The sequence below is a fragment of the Pyrgilauda ruficollis genome, unplaced genomic scaffold, assembly GCF_017590135.1.
Source record: "Pyrgilauda ruficollis isolate IOZ18807 unplaced genomic scaffold, ASM1759013v1 scaffold59, whole genome shotgun sequence".
NCBI lineage: Eukaryota > Metazoa > Chordata > Aves > Passeriformes > Passeridae > Pyrgilauda > Pyrgilauda ruficollis.
The window spans coordinates 4,632,719-4,657,029 of record NW_024527599.1 but is presented as its reverse complement, the minus strand read 5'-3'; the positions used below and the strand labels follow the sequence as shown (position 1 = coordinate 4,657,029).

Here is a 24,311-nt window from a genome sequence, read left to right as displayed (position 1 = left end):
ACCGGCACCGCACATCTGGGCGCCAGCGCTGCGCGCCCCTCCCGCTCTCTGCTCTCCCCCCTCACCAGAAAATTACGCCCTTCTGCCTTCCCTCCCTGCTCCCCAGAACCCTTTCCCCCCTCATCTCCACTCATCGGACACGGCGTTCCACCCTCTGCACCCCAAAACGACACCACCCCTGCAGCCTTCCAGCCCATGGGTGCCGCCCCGCTCTGCGTATCAGCGTCCATCCCTCGGGAGGGGCGGCCAGCGAAACCCCTCCACTTTACCGTTCCCCAGCCCCGTCCGCCCCGTCGGGTCCCACCTGCGCGGGGAGGAGCCGCCGCCGGTACCGGGCGGGGTGGAGCGCACCGGGAGCCGCTAGATGGCGCCCTACGAGCGGTACCGACGGGGGGGGACACATCGCCCTTCGCCCGGGGACACCCCGGGTCCCCCCCTCTCCGGGGCTCCCGGCCCCTCCCGGGCTGTCCCCGGGCAAGGAGCGATGTCCTAAGGACAGAGACCCCCGAGGGGGCCGTCGGGGCGCGGCAGGAGAAGACCGGGAGGAGGGAAAAGCCGGGCTGGGAGGAGGAGGAGGAGACCGGGATGGGGAGGGAGGGGTGTGTAAAGGGGGGGGCCCGGCTTGTCGGTGCCCCGCCCGGGGATGGGAGGAGGAAAACCTCCCGCCGTCCCTTTAACAGCCAGCGGCGCTGCTCGGAGTTCAGGCCGGGGTCAGGGGGAGTTCGCAGCCCGGGTTTCACCTCCGAGCTGGCGGCGTCGGGAACCCCGAGGAACCGCTGCTGCTTCTTCCACAACCACCTCCTCCTCCTCTTCCTCCTCCTCCCGTTCCGTAGGACCGGCCGGGAGCGCGGGGTATGGAGGAAGAGAAGCAGCAGAGGAAGAGGAGGGTGGAGGGGAGCAGCAACCGGCGGCGGCCCCCCCGGGGCTGAGCCATGAGAGTTCACCGAGACCTCAGCTGGCTGGCGGAGGCCACCGGACGCCCAGGTAAAAGGAGGAGGGGAACACCCCGAAATACGGGGGAAATCAGCCGAAAAGCAGCTCCGCGGGCGCTTGGCTTCACGCACCTGGGCGGGGGGCACCGGCACCGGGACGGAGGCGGGGAGGGGAGGTCCCGCTCCCCCCACACACCCCCGACCGTCCCCCCGCTCACCTCGAGGGGGGGAGAGGAAACGGGGGCGGGGGGCGCCCGGGGGGTCCGGCCGGCCGCCTCCCGGGACCGGGGCGCATAAGAAGCGGGGAGGAGCGGCGGGGAGCGGGACAGCGGCGGGGCGCGGGGATCGGCGGGCGAGTGGCGGGCACCGTGTCGGGGTGTCCCCCCCTGCCCTCCCCCGGCAGGTGGGCGCGGGGTCGCGGGATCCCACGGCTGGCGGGGCCGGGGCGCGGCACTGGCGGCGGCGGCGGGTGATGTCACTTTCTCCAAAACCCTCCGGGGGTTTTCGCCCCCCTCCCGCCCCCCCGAGCCGCCGAGAAACGAGCCCCCATATAAGCGGTGGCACCGGGCGGGCGGCCGCGCAGAGCGGCCGGGACTCAGCGGTGCGTGGGGCTGAGACCCGCCCCCCCCACGCCGCCCGCCCCACGCGTGGGTGAAGCCCCGGACGCGCACGTCGAGCCCCCCGCGCGTTGCGGTGGGCGTGCGGGGCCGGGCACGGCGCTGACGGGGCGGCCGGTGTGTTGCAGGGCGGCGGGCGAGGAGCGGGATGCTGGACGCCATGGAGGTGCCGAGCCACTCGCGGCAGCTGCTGCTGCAGCTGAACACGCAGCGCACCAAGGGCTTCCTGTGCGACGTGATCATCGTGGTGCAGAACGCGCTTTTCCGCGCGCACAAGAACATCCTGGCCGCCAGCAGCGCCTACCTCAAGTCGCTGGTGGTCCACGACAACCTGCTCAACCTGGACCATGAGATGGTGAGCCCCGGCATCTTCCGCCTCATCCTCGACTTCATCTACACCGGCCGCCTGGCCGAGTGCGAGCCGGGCAGCGAGCAGAGCCTGGGTGCTGTGCTGGCTGCCGCCAGCTACCTCCAGATCCCCGGCTTGGTGGCCCTTTGCAAGAAGAAGCTGAAGCGCAGCGGCAAGTACTGCCACCTGCGCGGGGGCTACGCGCCCTACAAGCTGGGCCGCGGGCTGCGGGCCGCCACGCCGGTCATCCAGGCTTGCTACTCGGGGACGCCACGGCCCGTGGACCTGCCGCCCGTGGAGCCGGCGGCGCCGCTCAACACCCAGTGCGGGGAGCTGTACGCCTCGGCCGCCCAGGGCGCCCCGCTGCACCCCCACGGGCTGTGCCCGCCCGAGCGCCACTGCTCACCGCCCTGCGGCCTCGACCTCTCCAAGAAGAGCCCCACCGGCCCCTCTGCCCAGCTCCTGCCCACCGACCGCCTGCTGCCCAGCGAGCCCCGCGAGCCCTCGCTGCCCCCACGGCACGACAGCCCCCCCGTCAGCGCCGGCCTCCTGGGCAGCCACGCCGCTGCCTACAAGGACTCCCCGCCGGGCGGTGAGCCGGGGGGGCACCCCCACGCCCCCGACCCCTTCCGCAGCACGCCGCCCTGCGCCGAGCCCCCGCTGCCCCGCGCTGACGGGCGAGAGCTGATGTACCGCTGGATGAAGCACGAGCCCCTGGGCCCCTACCTGGACGAGGGGGAGGCGGAGAAGGAGCTGGAGCGGGAGGAGAAGGCCGAATCGCCGCCTGCGGCACCTCAGCCCCGCTACCCCAGCGTGGAGAGCAACGACCTGGAGCCTGACAACAGCACGAGCGAGGAGACGGGCAGCAGCGAGGGCCCCTCGCCCGGCGATGCGCTGGACCGCTACTGCAACCACCTGGGCTACGAGCCGGAGAGCCTGGGCGACAACCTGTACGTCTGCATCCCCTGTGGCAAGGGCTTCCCCAGCTCCGAGCAGCTCAACGCCCACGTGGAGGCCCACAACGAAGAGGAGCTCTATCACAAGGCGGCGGCCGAGCAGGCCGTGCCCTTCCTGGACAAAGGTGGCCCAGGGCTGGGTGACATCTTGCGGCCTTACCGCTGCTCCTCCTGCGACAAGTCCTACAAGGACCCGGCCACGCTGCGGCAGCACGAGAAGACACACTGGCTGACGCGGCCCTACCCCTGCACCATCTGCGGCAAGAAGTTCACGCAGCGCGGCACCATGACCCGCCACATGCGCAGCCACCTCGGCCTGAAGCCCTTCGCCTGCGACGCCTGCGGGATGCGCTTCACCCGCCAGTACCGCCTGACCGAGCACATGCGCATCCACTCGGGCGAGAAGCCCTACGAGTGCCAGGTGTGCGGCGGGAAGTTCGCCCAGCAGCGCAACCTCATCAGCCACATGAAGATGCACGCGGCCGGCCCCGACGGCAAAGCCAAGCTGGACTTCCCCGACAGCGTCTACGCCATGGCCCGACTCACCGCCGACCAGCTGGGGCTCAAGCAGGAGAAGGCGGCCGAGCTGCTGTCCCACACCTCGCACTTCCTCAGCGACCCCAAGGCCATGGAGAGCCTCTACCCCCTGGCCAAGTTCACGGCTGAGCACCTGGGGCTGAGCCAGGACAAGGCGGCCGAGGTGCTGGCGCAGGCTCCACACCTCCACACTGAGGCCGCCCGGACCATAGAGCGATACTCGCCCCCCTAGCACCGGCCTGGCCGGGGGGCTGGGGGGGCCGCTGGGCTCCCCTCGCTGCCCCGTGTGGAGCTGGGGGGGGCGAGAGGTGATGGGTGCTCGTCCCCAGGCGCTGCCGACGGTCCCGGAGAACTCGCTCGTAGCGAAGGTCCCATGTGAGCTGCTCCGGGATGGATGGACGGCGTGTCCCTCGACCAGCGCCCCGGCTTGCCCGGGAGAAGCCGATAAATCAGGGACTGACCCCGCGGCACCTCCGCCCCTTTGCCGTGGGGGGTGCCGGGACCCCGGCACGGGGCGGCAGCGACGCACAAGCTGTGAGGCCGGGCTGCGCCCCGAGGCTTTGGAGGACATGAGCCCGCTCCTTACCTCAGGGCTGCCCCCGGGCGAGGGGACGCCCTCGGCAGCCGCCGCGTCGCTCCGGCCCCACGGTGGGACCCGCCGGCGCTCGGCTTTGCCGCGACGGGACCCGGACTGTGCCTCGGCCGTGAGTAGTTCGTCCGTCGGGGCCGGAGCGACGCCTCCGTGCTGAGCGGGAGCGGCCAGCGCTGGGCCGGGGCTGTGTGCCCGAGCACGCCGCGGGGCCTCGGGGACGGACTGACGGAGGGGACGGTGGGGTCCGAGCAGCAGGCGCGGGACGGGGGAGCGGCGGTCACGTCCGTGCTGGGGAGGCCGGGGAATCGCGATGCTCCTCGCCCCGAAGCAAGCACTGACCTCCCGTCCCGAGCGCAGGGGCTCAGCCGGCTGCTCCCCGTGTTTTTGGGAGGTGGGGCAGGGCCTGTCCCAGACTGAGCCCCTGGGCCCTGCCTCGCCATCAGGGATGCCCGGGGCACCCGGGCCAGCCCCGGGACCCGGCGGATTCGCCCTCGGGCGGCCACTCGCCTTGATTATTTTTTATTTTTTTATTTTTTGCCAAAGACGCCCGTCTCCAGCGTGGCCGGGCCGGGCCGGGGGGTCCATGACAAAGACAAAGCGGTCTCTGGTTTGTCAGCTACGGGAGGTGGGCAGGGGCTGCAGGAGGGGGCCGTGGGGCAGAGCCCGGGGGGTGCATGTGACCTGGGGCCGAGTCCCCCCCGGGCACCTTCTGCCACCACCGCAGCCCCTCTCCCACCTTCTGCTCGGTGTGGGCCAAGTCCCCCCAGCCTGGACCCCCCCGGCCCGTGCCCTGACCCCTCCGTTGGGGCTAATGTGAAGCTTCTCCCCCCTCCTGAGCCCCCTCCTCTCCTTTGCACACGAGGCTCCGGGCGGCCGCCAGCAGCGACTGCCTCCGGCCTCGCAGCCACTGTGCCTTAGCCTGAGCTGGCCGCTCCTGCCCAGCTGCCCCCGAGCCTCCCGGGGCTGGCCCGGTCCCCCGGGGCCGGCAGTGTCCCCCGGAGCTGCCGTGGGGTGACTGGCGGCGGTGGCAGCACCCAAAGCACAGCTGGCAGCGCCCAGCGGGGCCCCGGCCCCCCCTGTATCACGTCCAATTTGTACACGGGCTTCTCGCCCTTTTTTTTTTCTATAGTCGAAACGGAATGAGCAATAAAGTGACATTAACACGCGTGGCCTCGCGTTCTTCTCTGGGGAGGGGCCTGGCTGGTGCAGCGCTGAAGCTGAGCACGGCTGGGAGTGACCCCGGGGGTCGCCTGTGGGTGCAGAGCTGCAGGGAGGGGACCCAAGGGGTTTTGTTGTGCATCTGGTTAGCCAGACCCGCTCAGCTGGGGGGCAGCAGCAGATGCAGGTGGGACAGAGCTGTTGTCATCCTTACAATGTGTCCCACTGCTGTCCCTCCCTGGTGTCCCCCACCCCACCTCAGCAGCAACTCACGGGCTGACAACAAATGACACACCACGCTGCACTGACACGTTTAATACTAAAAATTATTAAAACCAAGTTAACATCCCGAACGCGGGCGCTGCCCCAAGACAAGGGCTCCCAGCAGCCTGGCAGGGATGGCCCCAGGCGCTCAAGCTCTGCTCGCCGTTGTGCCACCTGGTCTGGTGGCACCAAAACTGTCCCATGGCCGAGCCTGTGACACATCTGGCAGAGCTGCAGGGCCCTCCAGGCTGGTGGTACCTCGGAAAGGGCTCGGAAAGCAGCGCTGGGGCAGCACCGTAAGAAAACAAACACTGAAACACACCCGGCGTGGAGGAGAAGGCAAAGTCTCTGCAAAGCTGGCAGCCAGCACGGCTGTGGGCAAGGAATCGGGGCGTGGGTGCTGTGCCAATGGCTCCCTGTGCCCCACAGCAGCCGTGGGCACCCCAAAGTCTCGGTGCCCGGTGCCCCGGGCCGGGCACTGCTCTGGCACAGGTGACCCAGCACAAGCCGCGTGTCCATCGCGCTGCTGAGGCTCTGACCCTGCTGCTGGCCCTGCCCGAGGGGCTGGGGGGCTGCCACAGGGGTAACTGAGCTTCCTGATGCAGACTCTGGGTCTGAGCCACCCACACAGGAAAGGAAAACGCTGGGCTCTGTCCTGCTGCTTCCTCTGCCACCTCTGACACTTCCCTCCCACGGCTGTGGCGCCCCAGCGGGACAGGGGTGGCCTTGGGGCTGCTCCCACCCTGGCTCATGGGACTGGGACTTGACAGAGCTCCAGGGGCTCTGGTTCAGGGGTTAATGCTCCCTCTTAGCTTCTGTATCTGGTGTGTCACTGAGGATGGGACACTTGGTGATGGGACAATGTGGGGCGTGGAAGGCTCAGCAGCACCCCAACCCCAACTCCAAGTGCAAAATGACCCAGGGACGAGGCAATGGCTCCATCCATGGACCCTCTCAGCTAGCAAATAGTGGGGTTGAGCATTTCTGTGGGTCTTTCTGACACTGCAGCCATAGGCAGAAGCCACATCCCACATGGAAGAGGAGCCTGTGGCAATGTGAGGACACACAGTACCCATGGGACAGCCGGTCCTGGGGTCCCTGGAGAATTTTGTTAGCCTCACACTGAGTCTTAGGTCAAAAGCGTGCCTCAAGGTAGCAGGGTAGGACTGAGGGGTCTGGAGGAGAAGAGAAGGGGCAAGTAACAGCTGGGGTGGGCAGGGGACCAGGACAAAGCAGCTGTGGGGGTTTTCAAAGCCTCCCCCAGCAAAGCAGGCACGGCACACACCTGAAAACTAACCTACACTGAAAAAATGAAACTCAACAAGCAAACCCTGCACCACGGAGAGGACAAACCCCTCTGCAAGCAGCGCTCCTGCATGGGGCAGCACACGGTGGGGAGGGGGATGGGGACCTGGGGCTGTCTGGCCATGCAGAACAAACAGGCTGGGGCAGGGGGAAACCTGCCCTTGAAATCCATGGCCTCTCCGAGGGGTACAGGCTGGACTAAACAACCCCAAAGTCTGTGCCGGCGTGTCCCCAATCTCTGCCCTACGCAGCCTACAAACCCAAAGAGCCACCGAGGCGTGACTCGAGCTCTCTGCACCCAAGCAAACCAAGCAAAAGGCTGGTGATCCAGCACAGGGCTCACCCAAAGCTTCCCTCGCCAGCGGGGCTCTCCAGCTCCGCGCTGGCACTGCCCAAAGGCTGGCGGGACCCTCAACGGCCCAGCCTCCACGTGAACCATCCACAGCAATGACCTTCCCAGCTGCTCTGCCCTCGGGGGGCCCTTCTCAGCACGGCCATTCCGGGGTGGGTTGAAGACGTGGCGTTTATTGTTCGTGGTGGGCTGGCGGCGGTGGCGGCGCGGCGAGGCGGCCGCTGGAGCCGGGCTCCCACCGTCAGGGGCTGCGTGACTCGCTCAGGGGCCCTGGGCCCCCCATGGCCTCCTCAGCCCTCCTGAGCCCACTTGAGGAAGGTGGGGATGTCCCGCACCGGCACGTTGCGGGTCAGCGCTTTGACTCGCAGGTTCCGGTCGTCCGTCAGCAAAACCACTTCCCTGAGCAAACGGATGGGATCGTCTGCAAGGAGACACACAGGGAGCGCAGTGAAGCTCAGACCTGCCCCAGGCCTTCCACCCATCCCACGGTGTGCTCCCCTACCCTCCCTGCTCCCGGCTCCCACCTCCCTGCTCCCTGCTAAGCTTCCTGGTGGGCCTTGGACACAGCCCTGCAACAAAAAAATGGATCTGTGGATGTTTATGGTGTGTTTGTCACAGGCCGGGGCATCCCCAAGGTGCCATGAGGGGACATTTGGCAATGAGGTGGGAGGGCCTCAGCCTGGGGCTGACCGGAGGCAGGAGCTGGCACCTTGGTGTTGAAAGAGGCAAAATGCAGGAGGGAACAGATCCAAGGGCCATGAAAGAGAAACAGGAGGACTCTGTGGAATGCAACAGAGAAGGGACAAAGAGGATGTGAGGGATGTCCCACCTTTGTTGGAGGGCATGAAATCCTTGGCCTTGTCATTGCAATAGTGGAGGCAGCAGGACAGAATCAGGTCGTCATTGTTTCCCTGGAAAAGAAAGGGCAAGGTTACCCTTGGAAGGGAAAACTTTGTACCCCCACCACCCTGACTGCTGCACTGCATGGAGACACCCCAACACAGCTCAGTGAGAGCAGGGCTGCCCCAGGCTGAGACACAAGGGTCTGCTCAGCCACCTGCAAACTGGGGGCACAGAGCCACCCCTGCCAGAGCTCAGGGACCTCAGGCTCCCTGGTTTTCCCTGAGGAGGTGGTGGCAAAGAGCTCCCCAATGCCCTCACCTGCTGGCCAGTGGTGTCTTCACTGCGGAAGGAGATGGACTCCAGCTCATTGCCTCGGCTGGTCAGAGCCCTCAAACAGTTGTCCCGGCTCTCGAATCGCTCCTCCAGGAACTCGATGGACTTCCTGGCTCTCTCCTGCACTTGGCGGGCATAGCCTGCAGCCCGGTGCTCCATCTCTGGGCCCTTGGCCAGGCCGTCCAGCTCGTTTATCACTTCAAACAGGAAGAGGAGGTACAGTTACTATGGGACAAGGTGCTCCCGTGACCTGCTGCTGGAGCACGCAAGTTGCCAAGGCCTCGGGGCCGGGGCACTGGGAGCTGGCTCAGGAAATCTGGGTTCAGCTGCTGCAGTGTCCCTGTGCTCCTGGACTTGGCTGCAGGTCTGGAAAAGCTTTGCTGCCTTCCACCTCCGTGGGTCACCTGGCTGGGCCCCGAGAGCGCAGGCACCTCACCCCCGCAGGGTAACCGGTCAGGGCAACTGGCTCTGCCCTGCCAAACACTGGGGAGCATCGCTGTGCCCCCCAGCCCACACTGCTCTATCATGCCAACAGCACGTCCGTGCCTGGGGGTGTCAGGAAACCCTGAACTCCTGCATCCTGCTGCTCTATCTCCGAGCACAGCGATGGCCCGTGGCACTGTGCCTCCTGCCCGTGTGGCACTGCCTGCCTCTGCACTCCCTGACTGCAGGGCTGCACATGGGAACAGGAAGCAGGCAGTTCCCACCCTGGCACTATTTCCCACACAAATCCCAGGCCTGTTTTCCCACTTGAAGCCACCACCCCGTGCTCCTGGCAGGGAACATGCTCCTTTCAACACCTCACCCATCTGGCTTTGCGCATCTGTCCTGCCTCGAGACGAGCTTGGAATCCAGGTGGATTCCCAGCCTGTTCACCTTGACTGGAACCCCTTGTACTGCTGCCAAGTGGTTGGGAACTCCAGCTGCTCCATCCTGACGAGCCCAAGGGACCCCAGAGCTCCGGGAGGGACCTGCCCTTGGGTGCTGGGGCTGCTGGGAGAGCTGCTATGTGTGTGCGAGCGACGACGCTCGTGAGCACATCTGGACACACCCTTGTATGCCTGGCCTCACAGCTGGCAGCAGGGCTGGGCACACAAATGAGCATCCAGATGTGCAAACAAGTGTCCCCTGGCTGTGCTGGTGCTGGGGCTGCGTGTGCACAGAGCTGGTGTGCACGTGTGTGCGAGGGAGCCTCCGCGCGCTCTCTGTGTGTGTGTGTGTGTGTGTGTGTTTGAGCCATGGCTTCATTTCTGAAGATTGTTTCCGAGCTTGGAGCCAAGTCCTGAGTTCAAGTGGGAACTATGCATTCCTTGGGGGGTTCGGGGAGAGAGCTCGGGGTCTGAGGCCTCTCCCCAGTGCTGTGAATCACTGCCCGGGGAGCCTGCGTGATCGCTCTGTTCCATGGTGAGACTGGCACTCACTGTCTGGGTATTCCAATTAAATCTGCGTGGAGCTGCTTTGCTCTTCCCTGGCTGGAGACTCTTCTTGCTACCGACCTGATGCTGCCATTTCCACACAATGCACGGCTGGGCCCGGGGTGGGGGGAGCCGTGCAAGAACGGAACATCAAACAGGAAAAGCTGGTATTCCCTCCCGAAATCCGCCTTCCTGCTTCCAAGCTAAACAGGCTTCAAAGGGGAGGCTTGTTTGTGCTTCTGCACCAGGCCTGGCTTCTCCATGGCGGGGTCAGGCTCAAGGAGCACGGAGCAGGTTAAAGAGCAAGAGAAACAAACCCAACGAGAAGCCAAGCGCTTAACCCCTTGCTGCATCCCCGGGAAGAGCAGGGAGCAGTGCCGGGGGAAGGGCACTGGGCCTCTCTCCAGTGTGCCCATGGGACATGGCACCAAGGCCTCTGTCCCCAGCAGCCACAGGCCCAGGGGATGGCTTCCTCCTGCTCATACTGATGGCTGTCCTGGGGGACAAGGGGAAATGAGACCAACAAGTGCATGGATAGGGAGTTGCTGGCTTTGGGGTGCTTCTGGGGGGCTTGTGGCAGCAGTGGGAGATGAGTTACCCCGTTCCCACATGACAAGACAGCAGGACAGGAAGGCACTACAAGTGCTCAGTTGTGCCTGTGGCAGCACAGGCCAGGGTCCTTTTGCAGGTTGAGGGCAGCAGTCTCTTGCACAGGGGGAGGACCAGAGTGTTCAGCTCTCCTGCTGCCCCCGGCTGGGGTTTGATGGAGAAGCTTCCAAGCAACCACTGGATTGCACCAGGAGGCAAAGCCATGGCTCCAGGGCAGGTCCCAGCTCTCCCAGGTGTTTACATGCCCCACAGCCCTCAGGGCTTCCCAGGCTCTGCTGGTGCTGCTCACTGCCTTCCCTTGGCTTCTGCAGTGCCAAGCCACGAAGCAACTTGGCAGCTCCTGTGCTGAGCTGGGCAGGCATCCAGCCCTGCTCTCCCCACCCAGGGGTGCCAGCCCCAGGAATCCCTCCTGCTCAGCCTGAGGGAAAGGGCAGCAGCTGGATGTTGGCTCTGGGACAGGCAGAGCTGTCTGCTGGACACCAGGAGTTGAGAAGGAACCCCCACAATGGCTCGGAGGGCAGCACCCCCGCATGCCACGGGGTGCACCTGTGCCACCTCACCGCCTGGACACCCAGCTGGTCCCCAGCCCCCGGGGGCTGTGGATGGGATGTGGGCTCTGCAGTGCTCAGCCCCACTCCTGCCCCAGCTTCTCCTGCTGTCCCTGGGGATCCTGTGAGTGCCAGGCTGGCACCGGGACGTGCCAGGCGCCGCGGTGGCACTGGCAGGAGCAGCGGCACCTCCAGCCCGGAGCGTGATCAAACAACCAGAGCAAAGGCACGGACCCAAGGCTGCCGCCACCCCGGGAGACCACCCAGCAGCACAGCCGTTATCTGCCAGGGTGAGTGTTTACCAATAACGGGAACCAGCTTGCTGTTTTACTGCGAGCTTTATAAGGATAAAAAGAAGGGCTGGGCTTGAGCAGCTCCGAGACGCTGGGACACAGGCCGGCCATTTGCTCAGCCTGCCTAAGCCCCAGCTCAGCTGGGATAAGCTATCTGCTCTGATTGTTTAACAATTCCTCCTCCTTGCTCCCTTCAAAATTCCCTCCAAATCCTGTTTAACACCCATCTGCTTTGTGCCAGCCCCTGGCACCCCCAAATGCAGCACCAGGGGAAGTTTGCTGAGTGCTGTGGGCAGAAAGCTGGCAGGGAGGGAGCAGGGTGACAAGGGCTGAAGGAATGCCAACAACGACTGGGATGAGACAGGGCAGGATGAAGTCTAGTCCCACGGCACAAGCTGACCAGCTCCAGACCACACAGGCACTGAGGGCACGTGGGGCATGGAGAGAGGCAGCCAGCCTGGAGGAACAGACCACACCAGGAGAGAGGAGAAGCCCCCACCACAGCACTGGCCCTACTCACCGATCAGGGGCACCACCAGGATGAACTTCCTGCAGTCCAGCAGCGTGACCAAACTGCCGAGGTGGTCGATGAAACCATTGGTGTCCGGGACCAGAAAGACAGGTCTGATCTCCAGCTCCATCTGCCTCATTTGGCTCTGGTCTTTCAGCACGGCCTGGAGGAGAAGGAAGGACACATGGTGAGTAAGGAGGATGTCAGTCCTATGACCTGTGGACCCTGAGAGCAGAAGATAAGCCTGGCTGGCACGTACAAATCCACGGGAAGGGGACTGGGAGGAGGCTGCATCCATCCCACCTGCACATCCCAAACATCAGCTCTTGCAGGCCCACAGTACACATGTGAGCAGGATGGCAAAAGCCTCCAAGAAAACATTCTCCTACAAAAACAGCCCTGTCCAAGCTTTGGGAGGACTGGGACCAGCCTTGAAAATGGAGGTATTTTGGGAATTGTCCTATTTATGGGACTGGCAGTTGCCAGGATCATCTGCACTGGTGCCAAGGGGGAGGGAGGACAGGGGTTCTGGGGCTTCACATGGAAATAGGTCAAGGTGACACGAGACAAAACAAACCAGTTTGGGGTGCATAAGTCTTGCCAACAGCCTCCTAACACAGGGACCCCAAGCAGGCAGGCAGAGGTCTGTGGGGTAGGGATTCTTGGCTGAGTATCTCCTCCACTCTCCTACCACCTCCTGCACATGCCTTGCCTTTTCCGACTCCATCCAGCTGGGAAACCAGGTGGGTTCCAGCCCTGAAAACTCACAGCACTGTCCTTGGTCGAGCCCTTCACACCCACAGAGAGCAGAGGTGCTCACACTCACAGGGGGAGGGTCTGCTGGGGCTCGCTGGCCGCCCTCTGGGCTGCACCTGGACCTCTGGCCAAAGTCAGCTGCCAAAACGGGACCCCAGCGCTCACGTATGACTTTCGAGGCTCTCGAAGGACTTGGGCTCTTTAGTAAGCCACAGGCTTAAAAAACTCAGGATGCTATTCTAGTGCTTCCTCTGCTTAAAAATAGCTTCCCTGGACTCGCTGATGTTTGTTGCCTCTAATAGGAACCGGTCACCCATGGAGCACAGCAGAGCTGCTGTGGAACACATCCACCATGCAAACCCTTCTGAGACAGGGCTCGGACCCACCAGAGGTGCCCTGGGCACGCGTGGTGACCACCAACCCTGTCCTGCCCAACGGTGTGGGAGCTCCCCCTGCCCACAGTGAGGATCCCAACCCTCCCTCAGTCATGCCAAACCCTCGGAGGCGCACTGGAACAGCGAGCTGCATGGGCCAGCAGTGGCCATGGAAAGAAGTGGTTTTTAATTCATTTCCAAGTGTTGTCATCTGGCTTTAAATCAAGGCGGCTTGATGCTGCCACCTCCCACAAGTGTCTCCAGGCAAGGCAGCAAGCAGAACCTCACCACGTGCCTCCCACCCTCCTTCTGGCAGTGCTGGTCCTGGGGATGTGGCTCCCACAAACCCTCAGGGTGGCAGGCAGAGCAGGGAGCACGCCAGGTCCTGTCTGCTGCATGCCAGTGGGAGGACATGCCTTGCCCATCACACAGAGGACACACCAGTGTCCCCAGGCTGCAGCTCGGTACCAACCACGTGCTAGATGCCATCCCTGCCTGTGCTCTGCCTTGGCACTCCTGGTGGTACAGGAAGAGCTACAGACAGGGACAGCCTGGAACCAACCCCAGCTGCCCCCTCACCACAAGGAGAACTGCAGCTGGGGTGTCTCCACAGCGTTTTGGGGTGTGGGAGGAGCTGCTTGTCCCTGGGAGGCACTGGAGCCTGCTTCACCTGCCTTGGGGAGATAGAGGAGGGCCCCAGCGACCAATGCAGAGACTCAGAGTGGCAAGTCCCTTGTGGGGCTGCCCTAGAGGTCAATGGCCCTGAAGCTGCAGGAAGTGGGGATGAAACCACGCAATCTCCACTGAACAGTGACAGTCCTATGTGAACAAGAGCTGGTGGCAGGAGGGGACCCTAGCCTGTACCCCAACACAGTTCCTGAGCCTGTGACTCACCCCAGCCCGTGCAGGTGAGCTCAGCAGTGTCAGAAGGACGCTCACCTACCCCTCTGGCCGGGGGTGGCGGCGGGGAGGGCAGTACCCTCGTGTGTGGCATTTGCCCTGTACCCGGCCGATTCCTGGCAGCCACCAGCAACGCCTGTGCCGGCCGTCACGTCCCATTCCGCTCGCCGGGCCGCCCGGTGAGAGAAGGACACAGGATGCGCCGGGAGTGAAAGAGCGAGGTCGGCGGGGAGCGTGCCAAGTCCCCGCGCACAGCTCCGGGCCGCTCGGGGAGCCAGAGGGAAACTCGCCTTTGCAGAGTTCAGAGGCCGGCAGCGAGATTTATTTTTGTTTGTGTGAGTAAAAGGCTGCAGAAGCCTCCGGCCAAGGGGTTTGGGGGAGAGAGGAGTGGCCTGTGATTCATGCGGACGCTGGCTGGCCCCACGCCAGAGATGAAAGGGAGCCCATGTGCGGCAGAACCGGGGAGGCCAGTTCTGCCTTAACCCTTCTGCCGGTCAGTGGGGCACGGTCCGTGGGGAGGAAGGGGGGCATGCGGGTGTGGATCGGGATGTCCATGGTTGGGACTCAGCTTCTGTGCTTTTAGGGCTGCCAGAAGCGAGCTGCTGGTCCCACCGTGCCTCAGCGTCCCTAAAACAAGGAGAGGGAGATGGTGGCCTGTGCGTCCTGCTGGGAGGTGGGGTTTGGAAACCACCCTGGGGAGTGCAGGGTGGATGGAACAGCAGAGGTACAGCCTCGCCCTGGCCCAAATGTCTTGGGACAGCCGCATTTTAGCTTTGGCTTATTTGGGTTAAACAAATAGGCTCGGCTTGGCTCAACTCAGTGGCAGGGTGACCCCACAGTGCTGGACGTGGCAGTGGACCTCTGAGACCAGGGGCTCCTTGCCCTCTCCTGGGCAGCCAGCTCCATCCCCCTCGCCTCCTGCTCCCCCCGCAGCCCCCTCCCCATCGCGCTGCTCCGGCCGCGGGGGCTTCTCCCAGGAGCTGGGCCGGAGCCGAGGTGGCTCCCCCGGCTGCCCCAGCTGGTGGCAGCACTGAGAGCAGACACTCCCGCACACACGGTCCCAAATTCCCAGCTCATCCATCAGCTGCGATCACCTGGGGAATTCCCCGGAAGCCGATGCCCGGGTGAAGGCTCCCAGCGTGGGCAGGGGACGGGTCCCCCAAAAGCCAGAACTTTGTGCAGAGCGACAGGGGGGCGAACTGAGGGTCTCCACCAGCAGCACAGAAAAGGAGAAGGCTCCACATGGACCCTGGAGATCCGCACACGGACCCCAGAACTCCTCTGCCCGTGGTGCCAGGGTGGCAGAGAGGCCGACGAGAAAAGCGACAGGTCACACGGGGTCACGCCGCTCCGCCAGGACGGAAGGGCCACCACCATCCTGCCACCACCTCTGTCCCGCCACCACCCTCTCCCCGACCGCGGCAAAGCCGGCGCCGCTGCCCCTTCCAACCCCGCGCTCTCCGCGGGGATCGGATTTTCCAGGGCCGAGAACAATGCCTCCTCCAAGCCTCTCTGCTCCAGGGCTTCCTCCTCCCAAGGCTCGTCCCCAGCGTCTTCCTCGGGAGTAAACGTGCCCCGTGCCTGGTAGCACACCGGGGCCGCCGCCGTGGCGGAGCCGCCGTGGGTGGGTGTGCGCCTTCCGCAGGCAGCAGGCACCCGCTCCCAGGCAGGTGCTGTGCGTGTGCGCCCGCGGCATTGTTCCTGCGGGGAGGGAGAGCGTGAATGGGACACGGCTAAATTTAGCCACTTACTCACACTACCGCCACAAAGGAGCGGCTGCATCTTAAGGGGGCGGCCGTTCCGTGGGCTCAGAAGGGACAGGAGAGAGGCTATTTTGGGAAGACATGTCATAATTGGCCGCCCCGGTTGAGCTGCTTCTGTAATGCTGAGCAAAACAATAGCAGCATCCAGAGGAAGAGCCTGTTATGTTTCAGGTGGGATGTTTTCAACCGGTCAGGAAACTCGACCGCTCCCAGCGCGCAGCGGCGGCACAAAGGACAGGGGACGCTGAACAGCATGGACCAAGGGCTGGCCAAGCTGCAGGACATGCTGTGGCTTGGGGACAGCCCTGTCTGAGAGCGCTGCATGCCCCAGCAGTGTTGCTGCCACCTCTTCTTGTCCACCTGCCTGCCTGGTCTCTCCTCCCTCTAAACGCCTGAGCAGCACCCAGGGATGTGCCTGGTCTTTCACCTCGGTGCTGATGCATCCCTGCTGCCAGCAGCTGTCACCAGCTCTGTCACAGTGTGGGAATGTGGTGAGGGCAGTGGCAGGCTGGCAGTGCAGCCAGGGAGCTGCTTTGTATCTAGAGCTGATCAGGAACACAAGAAACCTGACCCTGCTCTGGTCTATCTTTCCTCTCAGAATAATGGTTTTGGGGTCTGTGCTTGTGTAGGGGAATAGAGCTGAGCTGAGTTCCCTCTAAAGCTGGTGCTGGCTGAGGGCCACCCCATTTGCCATTTATCCTGCCTGAATCTGTGCTTCCCCAGCAACTCAAGCCACAGTCCTGCAGATAGCCACGACAGGGACAGGGACCTAAGGAGAGCAGTGAAGCTCAAATCCCCCTCAAGGTGTCAATCAGCAGCACAGCTGGGCTGCCAGAGACTGGGGAGCAGGGCAAAGGCAGGAAAACCTGCAGGGGAGAAGGCAGTGACTTGATCCATGAGAAGTACAAGTAGGCAAGTCCCAGGAGAGGCCGTGACACTGCTCTCCTTGGGCACAGAAAGAAACCACACAGCCAAGAGATAAAGGCTTTGCACCCTGGGGGACTGCACGCACCATCACAGATTCCACAGCACCTGGACCTGAGTCCCCACTGCTGTGTGGGAGCTGAGTCCTGTGTGCTGAGCCAGGAGCCACATCTGCTGGACTCGGATGGAGCTGTGGCTTGTCCCCAAAAAAATGAAAGGGTAGAGAGCAGCTGACATTCCCTAGGTAGGCAGTGAATGAGAGGCTGTAACAGGGAAGGGAAAGGTCCCCAGCTCCCATGAAACACTGAATCTGTTGGGAAGAGCAGAAAGGTCAGGGATCACAGGTTAAGAGGGAAAGTGGAGGGGGTGGATGCTGAGCTGGCTCCAACCTGGCCTCCCCCAGCTGCATTTTCCACTCGAGCTCCTCTGCTGCTCCAGCTGCGTGGTCAGTACCCGGGCAGGGAGAGCACTGGGGCAAGCACACATGTTCTGCTCCAGGCCATTCCCAGCCAGCTACGGCCTGGATGACTTTACTGAAGCCCCAAGGACTTCTCCTCCACCCCGCGCCTTCAGACTCCAAGTGCACCTCAGCTCTCAGCTGTGCAGCCCCTGAAGCTGCCCACACCCTCATTTTGACCTCTCTCTGCCTGCGAGCATCGGCCCCAGCACGGCTGGGGAGGAAGGGAGGAGCAGGCCGGGGGGAGAAAGCCCCTGACAACATCAGGCAGCCCCCACTCTCCCTGCAGAATGGGCAGCGGCCATCCCGGGGGGCCCCGCCGCAGCTGCGCCGCTCGCCGCGATCTGCCGCGCGCTGCCCTCCCCGAACATGTGCAGTTCCTGTTTGCTGTGTCTGTACAAGGCAGTGGGAAGTGGGGAATTTACTTACACCTCCCGCTTAACAACCATGGGAGGCTGGAAGGCTTCAGGCCGCTTTAATTTACAGCCCATCTCTCCAATCTCTCACTCGTTTTCGTTGCTGCTTTCTTCCTCCTCATATTAACGTGACCCAGGTACCTGCCAACAATAATGGACTGGCTTGTGGGGGCGGCCCCTCCCTCCCGGCACACAAACTTCTACCTTCGCCTTGATATGGATTGCTCTGAATTCAAATGAAAAAAAAAAAAAAAAAAAAGGAAAAAAAAAGAGAGAAAAAAGGCAAAATCTGAAAAGGTTGGGGTGGGTTTGGAAAAGCGAAGCGCAGTGGTTCTGGGCCCGGCGCCAGTAGCCCGAGGGTACACATGTGCAGGCTCTCCCAGTAGGGCCTTCAGCAGCCCTGTTTTACAACCACCTCGGCACACACTGCAGAGTTCACGCATATGGCCAGACAGATGTGTCTGGCTTACGTTCAAGGCTGGAAAATGAAGAATTATGGAAGTGAAGGGCCCTGGGCATTAGAGAGGGCGGAGGTGAGGGGGAGGGGAGCCAGGGAGAATTTTTCCTCTGCTGAGAAATCCTCATCTGGGCCGTGAGGCTGGAGGAAGAGGGGTTGCGAGCGAGGAGGCAGCCAACAGCCATCCATGCATGAGAGATTGCTCTTAAAGCAACAGGGTGCACTGCCAGGCATCTGCTCCCAGTTCAACCAGTTTACTTCACCAGCTCCCACTGGGAAACACGCTCTCATCAGGCCAGGGCCAGGCCAGGATCACCTGCATCCCGTCTGTTTGTCCCCATAACGATGGCAACGTTCTGGCTGCAGCAGCCCTTCACAGACGATTTTTCCGCCGCTGGCTCCTGCGTGAACTCTGCCGTTCACGTCCCACCCTCTCCCTTGTCTGCCTGTGCCCCGCTGCACAGGAAGGCTGATTTCTCACCAAATCTCGCTGTCACGGAGCCTCTGCCCTGGGTGGGGGCACAGCTCACTGGCACACATGCAGAGGAGCCGCTGCCCTGGGGCACAGCTCGCTGCCTGGCACACACTGCACTACAGCCAGCAGCCAAAGCACTGCCCTGCCAGTCCTGGGTGTGCTGGCACACCCATAGGGAAGCTGTGTCTGGCTTCAAGAGGGTCTCCAAAACATTAATTTCAAGGTCTGTAAGGGCAGAAACCCACATTTCTTACCCAGGGTGGGGACGGCGACCCAGATTTGGACCTTCCAAAGGGCCAAAGCAGTTTGCTGCTGGGTTTCACAGAGGCAGCACATGGCATTACACCCAGGAAGGTTAAGGTGGCATGGGACATCCCAAGAGACCTTTGAAGCAAGGTAGGAAAACAGCTGGCACAGCAAAGTGGGATCAGCCCGTCCTACCTGAATCTTGTCTTGACGGCGCTGCTGCTCAGCCACTTTCCTGGCCAGCGCTTGCTTTTTGGCTCTGAGCTCCTTGATGTCCATCTCTCCTCCACTGCCTTCAGTCTCAGAGTCATCTTCAAAGGCCTCAATCCTCACATCATCCTCCTTCTTCCAGGAAATGCAGAAAAGAAAAGAACAAGAGGGCAGTCACTGTAAGGGATGCTGGTGGCAGGGATCATTCTCGTTCTGCTCTTCCTTTTCCAGCAGACAAATCCCTGCCAGGCAGTCCATCACCCCTTGCTGATGGGTAACTGACTATTTCTAAACATGCAAAAGAAGCCAAATAAATAGTAAACCTTCAGGAAATGACAAGGTGAGACAGGAGATAATGGGCAGGAAAGGCAGCAACCAGGCTGGGCAAGGGCAGCCCAGCTTTATGCTCTGTTCTAAAATCACACCCTCTTCCTCACCTTGGGAAACTCTTCCCACAGCCTTGGGTGAGTCACTGATGTTTTATTGCCTCCAGTTCTGTGAAATCATGGTATTTCCCTGTCTCTCTGCTTTGCCTGGCTGCTCAGGCTGCACATCCCTGCTCAGGCTGCTTCTTCCCACCTCCCTGCACCAGGGCAGTACAAGGCTGCTCTAACACTGCTGCCTCATCCCACAGGGCACACGGGCTGCTCATCTTGACAGGAACCTCAGATCCACTAACTCAGGTGCCCTACTCCATTTTGACCTTTGAATAGGCCAGAGAGATTCCTGCACCCACCCCAAAACTTCCAGCTGGTCTGGAACAGATGTTTCAGAAGGAGATGTTAAAAATCTTGATTTTAAAGCTCCACGTGATGGAGCATCCACTGTGTCTCAAGGTCACTCATTTCAACAGTTAATGACTTCCTCTGTTAACATTTCCACCCTACTTCTAGTCAGCCTTTGCCATGCTCCTGCTGTCCAGGAACCTTGTCTTTGCTGAATTCAAGGCTCCCTGGTTCTCCAGCCTCCTGCCCACACCAGCACATCTGGACCATACTGCATCTTCTTCCTCTCCTGGAGACCCTTCCCCACCAGTTCTGCAGACCACTCCCAGTATGCCTGCACTGCCTGAACTGGAGACCCCAGAAGGAGCCATGCTGTTCCTACCTTAGGTGGAGGCCACACTGGCCTTTCCCCACGTTCCCAAATCTCTGGATACAGGAGGGTGGGAGATGGTGGCTGGTGTCTAACTGGCCATCACCCACAACCATGCTCTGCCCAAGCTTTGCTGCTCTCCCCAGTCATTCCACACCCAAAGGGGAGCCCACAAGTCCCTGTTCCTCAACATGTGTCCCACTTGTGCTGCTCAGGAGCCCAACTCTCCACTGCTGCCTGCAGACCCCTCACCTCATGCAGCCAACCTTGCTCCCCAGTGACTATGGGTGGCCTTCCCAAGTCGTGCCACTACCCATTCTCCCTTCTCTGCACAAAATCCAAGGGTTGTGATGGGACTGGGTAGAATTTCCAGATGGCACCTGGCCAGAAAAACCTGCTCTGAGCCCTTGGAGGGCTGCAGGAGACAGACCCTGCCCAGAGGGATAAGAGCAGGGCCACACTCCCTGCCCTGTGCAGGCTGCCACGACACGTGTCAGCAGAAGGGACTTGTGGTCTTAATTTAGAACAACCCCAGTGCTGCACAGTCGTGCACTCAATCATTTCACCCAGGCCACAGAACCACCTTCTCTTCTCTCCCTGTGACCTTTTAGCCATGGGAACGAGGAAGATGGGAGCCCTCAGGCTCACTTCCCTCTGCTGGGACAGCCTGGACCACAGGGGATGGGGGGATGCTGCCTCAGGGACAAGCCTCTATCTGATGCAGATCTGCTGGGGGGGTCAGGACCTGCTGCCCCACAGTGCTGGTGGTCACTCTGGTGAACTGGAAGCTCCCTTGAGATCAGAGCCCAAGAGGGAAGCTCCAGGGTTGCACAACGAGCTCATGGAGAGATTCCCACAGCTGAGCAGAGACTGTGGGGACAGGGCAGGAGGGAGCTATCCTGATACTGTGCTTGCTCACAGCAGGAACTGGAGGGACTGAGCCAACAAAAGGAGCCTTCTGAAGAACAGGACAATCCCTGTCATGACACTGGGAAGAACCTAAACACCCCCCACATGCCAGCTTGAAAACCTCCAGCACCTTCTCCAGAACAGGACAAAGATCCAGGTCTCCCACCTTACAGAGACAACTCTTGCCTGGGGATTTGCTGTCCCCTGCTCAGCTGGGACAAGAAGGGTGCTGAGAACAGCACTGCTCTGGGCTTCTCTGAGCTTTCTGACTTTCAGTTCCCATGGGACAGAGAGAAGGTGCTGTCCCTGCTCAGGGTGACATCCCTCTGGCTCTGAGTGCCCGGCCCCAGCACAGGGAGGGGAGCCAGAGTGAGCCTGGGCAGCACCAGGCCACCCAGCCTCCCGTTCCCAACGCCTCTGCTCCTCTCTCCTGTTTCCCTGGCCTTTCCAACTGCAAGATTAAACAGAAGAAAGGAGTCAACCTGCAGAGCAGCTGGCAGGGCCCTTAAACACACACACGGAGCCTGGAGTGAAGCAAGGCCTACAGGAACAAGCAAGGGCAGAAAAACAAGAGTTGAATTCCTTAATCACATCAGGATGTGAGAGGCAGGGGAGGGACGGGGCGCCAATGTCAGCTCTTCCTGTACGTGTGCTGGAGGCTGGAGCTCAGGCCTCTGCTCAACGAGCTCCACGGCTATAAACTTGATCCTGAAGCTGAACCCTGACACCCCCTCGCCCACCTCCTCTCCCGGGGCCGTGGTGCTGCACGTTATTAAAGCTGCCCCCACCCTGGGTATGAAAAAAGCAGCATCTGGAACTCATAGCGGCGTGCGAGATAGAGGCGGGCGGGCTGGGCTGGCAGGAAAGGGCACGAGCGAAGCACACTCAGGAGACAAGGGCTGTGCACCATTTGCCCCCCCTGCCTCCCCCCATAAAATGCACACGCAGCTAGGCCAGCTATAAATAGCGGGAGCTGCAGGGCAGGCAGAGGCTGGGCCCCACAGGGGTGATTCTTCCTTCACCGAGGCGCGCTCTTCCCGCACGGTACCTGATCTTCCAGTTGTTTTCCCTCTTGGCTTCCCATTTCCTTTCCCATGGCGTCTGGGACGGGTGCCACTGACACATATTTTCCACCCTTGAATGCCAGCAAAGGCTCTTCTTGTCCACAAAGGGCTTCCAGGAAATACTTCAGAACTGTGACCCTCTTGCAGTCGGCTGCAATAACCTACGGGGTGAGGACGAGGGGGTTGGGGAGAGGGAAAGGAAAACAAAGTCAGTGCAAAGGGGAGCGGATGAGTAACGACCAGGGGGAAATGTTTGGGAGAGAAGGCCCAGTGGGATGCAGGCAGCACCACAGGGATGTGAGGGGTGCCCCTTTTCTAAATGGCTGGAAGGGGTTTGCCTTGCTTTGTAGTCCCCAGGGAAAAGGAGGCAGGCAAAGTCAGGACATTCAGCACCGATCCTGTCCTGCCTCCTCTGAGCACTCCAGGGCTGCAGGACTCCCAGGGCACAGCCAGCCCCAAGCCCAGCCCCAGAAAATGGGGGAAAATCCTACTGAAGCATGACAGATCAATGATGTGGCCTACTCCTCTGCTTCCTTTTGGCTTCATTGCTGGTTTCCCCCCTAAAAGCTGTGGAGGGATGCAGGTGTGAGAGTGAGAGGGTGGGGGCATTTGAGAAAACCTGAGCCCCATCTCACCTCCAGCCCGACCCCGTCCCACGGGCCCATCTCACAGACCAACTGGGGAGCCCTGCTGGGGAGGCTGGGACGGATCTGGCCTGAAGGAAACTCAATAGCTTGGGTAATTATCCAATTTATGAGGCTCTCAAATGGAGTTTCCAGAGCACAGGAGCCCAGTGCCTCCACAGCCCTGTCCCACGCGGCACACCCTCAGCCGGCACCTCTGCCACGCCTGGCCTTGGCTCAGCCCTTGTCCCCTTGCAGCAGGGCTCTGCACCTGCACAGCTCTCCCCTGGTGCTTCCTGCTGACTGGTGTCACCCCCAGGGAGCTGCAGATTTATAGGGAGAAAGTCAGCAAACGAGATTAAAAGTGCTACACACTACGGACACAAAGTCTGTGCTGACGCCTGAGTTTCCCCTGCCCCAAACCACCCTGGGTTTGCTGTGCTCGTAGACCAAAGCAGTCTCAGAGACCCCCCATCCCAAAAGGGTCTCTGCAGGCTGCCAGGACTGGGATTCTGAAGCTGAGGAGAGGGCTGGGTGCCTCACAGCCAGAGACACACAGCGTGTGATGCCAGGCCTGGTCCTGGTGTGGTGGCCATCAGCTTGTGCCCGGCGGGGACGTGCCTCGGTGAGCCAGGGCTGGCAGTGGCACCAACCCTGCTGCACCAGGCTGCTGTGAGAGGAAACTTCTGCTCTTCCACAGCACTGCCAGTTTCCTCTCTGCAGGCTAATTTTAACCACCGTGTCGCTGCCGTGCGTGTCAAAAACCTGACCCTCCTCTGACCTCCAACCTTCCACCTCGGCTACTGCCAGAGCGAGCCACCCTCGTGCACCCGCAGCTGGGGATGCCTCTGTTGGTAGGTGTCCCCCTGAAATCCTCCTGTCCCCCTGTACCTGCATGGGAGGGGAAGCCCTGTCCTCCCCACAGAGGCAGCTGCTGCTGCAGGGAGGTGGTGTGAACAGGGTGATCACAAGAATTAATATTTTGAGGACCAACAGATTCATAACCACTGATTCTGCAGCTATAAAATTGTCCTACGGTACCAAGGGGAGCAAAGGACAAGGTGACAGCAGCTCAGCAGCTCCAGGAGCTGCTGGGAACCCTCTTTCCCAGGACAGCCTTTTGCTGCTTGTGACATCCAGCCAGGAGAAATCCCTGCATGTGTCACCACAGCAACATTCCCAACCTCCTGGCTCTCCTTTAGGAACGATTGTGTGTAGGGGAAAGTCCAAAGGAAAGAGAACATGAGCGAAGTGGGAATGGCTGTCATGGGAAACATCCCTCCTGAGAGTTCCTGAGAGCTCTGGGCTGCAGCTGAGGGAAGTGGTGGAAACCTCACCACTGGCTTCACCCCCAGCTCCATGGGCTAATGCCACGGAGACCCAGCCTGACTCACATGGTGTAACTTCTGCCCAGGGATTTTCCAGTCTGGGTATCTGCAGTTCTGTTGTGCCCAGGCTGCTGGGCAAGCAGAGTGCCCACCACCACCAGCCACGTGCCAGGGGATGCCAGGATGTGACCAAGAACAGCAGCAGCAGGGAAGGGGATGCAGGAACTGCCTGTATAGGTGGGGAAAAGACGGATGCCCCATCCTGACCCCATTCCTGAGGGATTTCTCAAGACATCTCTAGAAATAAAAGCCACATCCATGAGGTTTTCAGGAGGGGCTGAGTGCTGGCACAGCTGCAGTGCAGCCATTGCTCCACAAAGGCTCAAATCTGAGCCTCTTGGATCACAAACGATTGGGCAAAATGCAGAAGAGCTCCCTTCACCCTTGGCTGGGGCTGGGGACAAGGGCAGGTGGGATCACTCCTTCCTCTCCTGAAGAAGAAACCAGTAGGAAACACCAGATTTCCTGCCAAGCCAGCAAAGCACATGCTTAAATCCAGCTCATCTGCTGGGGGGGAAAAGAGCCCAACCAAAGGCCCATGACATAATGCCACAGCAACTCGTCTCATGAACACATTTTTCCAGCCCACATGAATGAAAAACAGGGAAGGAGCAAATGCTCTGCACATCCCCGTCACGTG

At 61.5% G+C, this 24,311-nt stretch overlaps 2 protein-coding genes across 6 annotated transcripts in view; one reads left to right on the top strand and one right to left on the bottom strand.

The window, feature by feature from the left end:
- The first annotated feature begins 633 nt into the window (after positions 1-633).
- Positions 634-5,149, top strand: HIC1 (HIC ZBTB transcriptional repressor 1). The gene is made up of 2 exons (XM_041482690.1): positions 634-984; positions 1,678-5,149. Exons 1-2 carry the CDS (start codon positions 933-935, stop codon positions 3,621-3,623), a joined length of 1,998 nt encoding a protein of 665 aa, XP_041338624.1. The 5' UTR covers positions 634-932; the 3' UTR covers positions 3,624-5,149.
- A 292-nt stretch (positions 5,150-5,441) lies between these two features.
- Positions 5,442-24,311, bottom strand: part of SMG6 (SMG6 nonsense mediated mRNA decay factor) — a 103,985-nt gene continuing 85,115 nt past the window's right edge. For 3 of the 5 annotated variants that reach the window (XM_041482416.1, XM_041482420.1, XM_041482414.1), the window contains 6 exons: positions 21,645-21,821; positions 18,578-18,727; positions 11,624-11,777; positions 8,224-8,435; positions 7,892-7,973; positions 5,442-7,483 (listed from right to left, as the gene is read on the bottom strand). In XM_041482416.1, coding sequence (XP_041338350.1) covers positions 7,353-7,483; positions 7,892-7,973; positions 8,224-8,435; positions 11,624-11,777; positions 18,578-18,727; positions 21,645-21,821 — 906 coding nt within the window. In that variant the 3' untranslated portion in view covers positions 5,442-7,352. The remainder of the gene's footprint in view (positions 7,484-7,891; positions 7,974-8,223; positions 8,436-11,623; positions 11,778-18,577; positions 18,728-21,644; positions 21,822-24,311) is intronic. The other 2 variants (XM_041482417.1, XM_041482415.1) reach the window with 1 other exon arrangement.